Here is a 4,593-nt window from a genome sequence, read left to right as displayed (position 1 = left end):
GAATAAGTATGAAACTGTTGATTTTTTAAAAAACTAATATTTCTGCTGCCCAAATAAATGGTGGTGTGCCTTTATAAAGAACATATTTCCTTATTTGAAGATATATGACATATAAAGCACAGAAGTCTTTTTGCAGGAAAAGAATCCAAATGAATGTCATACAATTTGAATATTTCTTGAAAAACAGGTCAGCCCAGGCATTGTTTTCCACCTCGGATAACACGTCCTAGTTTCGTGATCATCGAGGCTTACACTAACGGCGGGTGTGTTGAGTTTTGGATTCAACATAGGGGTGGAAATTGAGAGTCTGAATAACAAAGAAGACAGCAAAAGACAACTTCGGGATATTTATGGAGAGGGCCCTTTTATGAATCATAAATTGGACTTATCACCTTGATGATGACTTACTCGTTGTTCTATCTTCTGACTTATTGAGGTCTGACTGAGTTCATTTTAATTGAAAAGTTATTTTAATTCGGACAACGACACACTGCCTCTTGTATAATATGCATTTTAAAATGTACGTTTTAAAAATTTGACGTGAACGATTTCCTATATTCTGAATCAGTCCATCCATCTATTTGATCCAAGGTCAGCCGTCTAAGCAGAGAAGTCAAGACATCCATCTCCCCAGCCAGCCACTTGGTCCAGCTCTACCAGGGAAATCTTGAAGCATTACCAGACCACATGGGAAATGTAGAAAGTCAAATCTCCTAACCTTTATGGCACCTTTTCTTAACCTTTGCGGAAAATGCCAATGGGTCAAAGCGAGATGAAAACCTTTGCAACACTGGGAAAGACATGGATGAATACTACCGTATTTTCCGGCCTATAAGGCGCACCGGACTATAAGGCGCACCTTCAATGAATGGCCCATTTTAAAACTTTATCCTTATATAAGGCGCACCGGACTATAAGGCGCACCATTAATGCATCATGTCAGATTTTGAATCCAAATCAAACCAGTCTCCATTTTATCTTTTTTATTTCAACTTCAGATGGAACAAATTACTTTACAATCATAAAATAATGATCCATAGTCTTTTTGAGTCATGATTCATAGTCTTCAGCGGGCCACTTATGATTGATTTCATGACACAATACTTCGGGCCAGTTTGAATTTAGGAATTTGGTCCATATATAAGGCGCACCGGACTATAAGGCGCACTGTTGGTTTTTGAGAAAATTTTAGGTTTTTAGGTGCGCCTTATAGGGCGGAAAATACGGTACTTGGAAAGTGGCAAAAAAAATCTCTGCATTATTCTAATGTTTTTTTAAATGACAAATCGGGTACGATATGAAAATATTATTTCTAAATTGACAGCACATTTATTGATTGCTGCAAAAGTTCTTTCCCAGAATGTCCCTGAACGCAGCACTAGCGGCTTAGAATGACGTCAGAAATAAGGCGGGGCTTGCGCTCAGGTAAACTGAGCAGGTGTGAAAGAGCCTCCATGTGCCTCCTGCAAAACCGCTTGAAGAGTTGAGTCTCGTTCCACGGGCCCCGCATCTGGCCCTCCGCCGTTATGGCTCCCACTTGCGTGGGCAACTGCGCGCCGGTCTTCTTCCTCGCCATCATTTTTGATGCTGCCGGTCTGATTGTCATCCTGGTGGGGATTTTTGGCGATCTCAAGGTGGACGGACGCCGCTATGGGGATTTTCTCATCTACACCGGCTCGCTTGTGATTTTCTTCAGTTTGGTGTGGTGGGTTTTGTGGTACACTGGCAACGTGCGACTGGATCACAGGAGAAGTTCCCTGGACCTCACTTTTACGCATTGGGCGAGGAAGCTGTCTGAGAGGATCTCCAGAAGCGCCATCAAGTCTCTGGATGGAAAAAGCAGTTTTGCGAAAGAGATGAACGGAGAAGCTCCTCGTGATGAGCCCACTCGGATTAGTTGGGATGTGACAAATGGTCACGTCAATAAGGGCTTTGCTGAGGAGACTGAGCGCAACCCCGAGAGGAAAAACGTCGAGTTGGGTGTGCTGAAGAACTCTGACGTGAATCTGCACGAAAAGGTGTGTAGAAAGTTTTCTCTATTGTCATTCAGCATGTGCGACTTTGCTGATTATTTTGCAAGCGGGGAATTTTCTATGCATTTTACACTTGCAAATTATTTGGTGTGCGTGTTCCAATACTTGGTTTAAAAAATGAAAGCGAGTCGGGCGGCTAGAATTTATTTTCGCCAGTGGGTCCGAACAGTGGTAGCGTGCAAATTATTCACTTGTTTTAAAAAAAAAAAAAAAAAAACTATGACCATGGAAGATCAAGATTCTGATCTTTTTACTGCGGTGTTTATCTTCAGCACTTACGTAAACTTCCCGGACCAAACGCGGTACACTAACCCACTTTGTATTGTGACACTATCAACCATGTTGCATTCTTTTCAGGCATGTCTTTAAAAACATACATGAAAGTGGAGACCTGTGGACATGAATATACATTTATATATTGGTTCTGCTCACCTTGATTGTTCTGTTTTATTTGGGCCAACAGGTGGAAAGACAGACAGCTTTTGGCCCAAATGGCGCATTTGCATTTTAATGGAGCTCAGGGTTTTTTATTGATCCACTCGACTTGACAAATGGTGGTAGGGGAGACGGGGAAGAAGATGCATAAGGCCTCCTTCTCATAATTATGCTTGAAGCACATCCATACCACGCACTAGTTCTAGTTAGTAAATTTGGATGTGCCTTAGCCAAGTTATATGAGATATGTACTGTGTGAAATGTCAGATGAACAAACACTGCACTCTGACTGCCATTTTTTATTTTTTGGGTGGTGGGTTATTTATGAAAATTCTTCATTTTGCTATTTTGTCCACTGTGAATAATTTTCCTGCAGAGCTTGACTCATGACAAATCATTTTAGCATGATTTCTAAGATACCTCAAAATAAATAGTTGAAATAGATTTTACAGTTTAATTTTACTGGGAGGGGGGGGGGGATTAAAATCCCAAACATGTCACCAGGACAAGCAATGTCCCGTACTTCATTTTGATGTCCATTGTGTGGATTAAGGTGTAAGCCTGTGAGTGTCACTTTGCATAAATATCGTTCAGTGCCAAAAGTCCTGATCCAGTTGTCCGTCACTCAGAGTAAGCAAACTTGATGTTCAATACTTTTCCTTTTTGTCACAGGTTGGATTCCCGTGAATGCTGCTTTTCAAAAAAGGACTGAAAACCTTGAGCGTCACCTTTTTTTCTTTTATTATTTATTTTTAAAGATTTCTTAATCAGGGACAAGCTCGGCTCAACGAAAACGGGCTGCGCACGGAGGAAAGTCTTTCATATGTAAATAGCAAATTCATATATTTTTTTTTTTATATGACAATTTTTGTAAATAGGAACTGTCAAATACTTTTCAAAGAATAAAGTTTTCTAAGCTGTTCGTTTGTTGTGGTGTTTGGGACGAGAAAAAAAAAGATCCGAGATTACATCGTGTGGTTGAAGGAGCAGTTTTCACATCCATTTTGTGCACCCTTTTGTTGTTGTCCCTGAATACAAAATGCATCTTGGAAACGTACAGCTCATCTTTTGTAAGATGTTTCCTTAAAAAAAAAAAAAAAGTATCATAACTGTTAAACTGCATAAAAAGTTTTCCGTAGGTCGGAGATAAGACAGGAATGTTGATGAACGTCTAAGAATGCTCATCTAATCATCATTAAGCAAGAAGCCGAAGGTATAGAAAAGAATCTTTCCAGGAGTGGGAAAGGTCGACCAGAAAAGCGGTGAGATTTGTTCATGCGCAAAGCGTAGTCCATTTCTTGAGAATGAATTACATCGCTTATCTTGGCTGCTGCTTGCTATTTTTCTTTGTGGCTCTCTTCCTGGATGTGGCAGGTTTCATCCTCTTTTTCCGGAGCCCTTGTCCTTTTCATCAGCCTGATCTTCTGGATTTTCTGGTATCTTGGGAACCTGATGGTGCCGATGGAGGAACTCCTTCCTGCATGAGAAGTAGTTTCAGGCTACCTGGACCAGATAGTGAAACCGAAGCTGAATTTTAAATCCAAAACTTGCCTTGACTTCCTTATGCAGAAGCTGTCTTGTTTTTTTTTTCCTAAGGAGATCATTATTGCTGAATCACTTCAATTAATTTATTCTCTATTGATTTCCAGCTCACTGTGTTGACTCTGCGGGGATTTTTTTTTTTTTTTTTTAAATGTTGTGAAATCTGAGTAATGGTCGCTCAACCAATTGAAAAGAAACCAGTCAAACTGGGTCCATTCATCAGTGGAGCGAGGTGTGTTCTTGTTTTACAGAAACGGATGTCTATATGGAGCCAAATGATATCAATGATTATAAAGGCATAAAATGCAAAGTCCAAAGTTTAGACAAGCGCTTCTTTTTTTTTGGGGCACCACACTTTGTTGAAATATGCGCGACAGGCGCTTTCCATTCTGTAGTCGTCACACCCTGTTGACAATGTGGCTTATATTTAAACGGAAATAATCTCTCAGTGCAACGGCACCAACTCTACTCAATGTATGGTTGGCAAACAAATACAAACTCCACACTCGTAAAATTCTCGTTTTCCTTTTATGCCCTTCATAAACTGCTCTGCCTCACATCATGTCAACTGTATATTATTAAT

General features: G+C 40.2%; 1 protein-coding gene across 1 annotated transcript; it reads left to right on the top strand.

The window, feature by feature from the left end:
• Positions 1-1,317: 1,317 nt before the first annotated feature.
• LOC133171230 (transmembrane protein 238-like) lies at positions 1,318-3,390 on the top strand. Its single transcript, XM_061304399.1, has 2 exons — positions 1,318-2,018; positions 3,141-3,390. The coding sequence occupies exons 1-2, from the start codon at positions 1,527-1,529 to the stop codon at positions 3,153-3,155; spliced, it is 507 nt and encodes a 168-aa protein (XP_061160383.1). The 5' UTR covers positions 1,318-1,526; the 3' UTR covers positions 3,156-3,390.
• Positions 3,391-4,593: the final 1,203 nt, after the last annotated feature.

The sequence above is a fragment of the Syngnathus typhle genome, linkage group LG18 (genome assembly GCF_033458585.1).
Source record: "Syngnathus typhle isolate RoL2023-S1 ecotype Sweden linkage group LG18, RoL_Styp_1.0, whole genome shotgun sequence".
Classification (NCBI taxonomy): Eukaryota; Metazoa; Chordata; class Actinopteri; order Syngnathiformes; family Syngnathidae; genus Syngnathus; species Syngnathus typhle.
Note: the sequence above shows the minus strand (reverse complement) of the source record. Positions and strands in the feature narration are given on the sequence as shown.

Bases quoted from the DNA above. Each gene is read 5' to 3' on its own strand.
- LOC133171230 (XM_061304399.1), top strand. From the start codon at position 1,527: ATGGCTCCCACTTGCGTGGGCAACTGCGCGCCGGTCTTCTTCCTCGCC.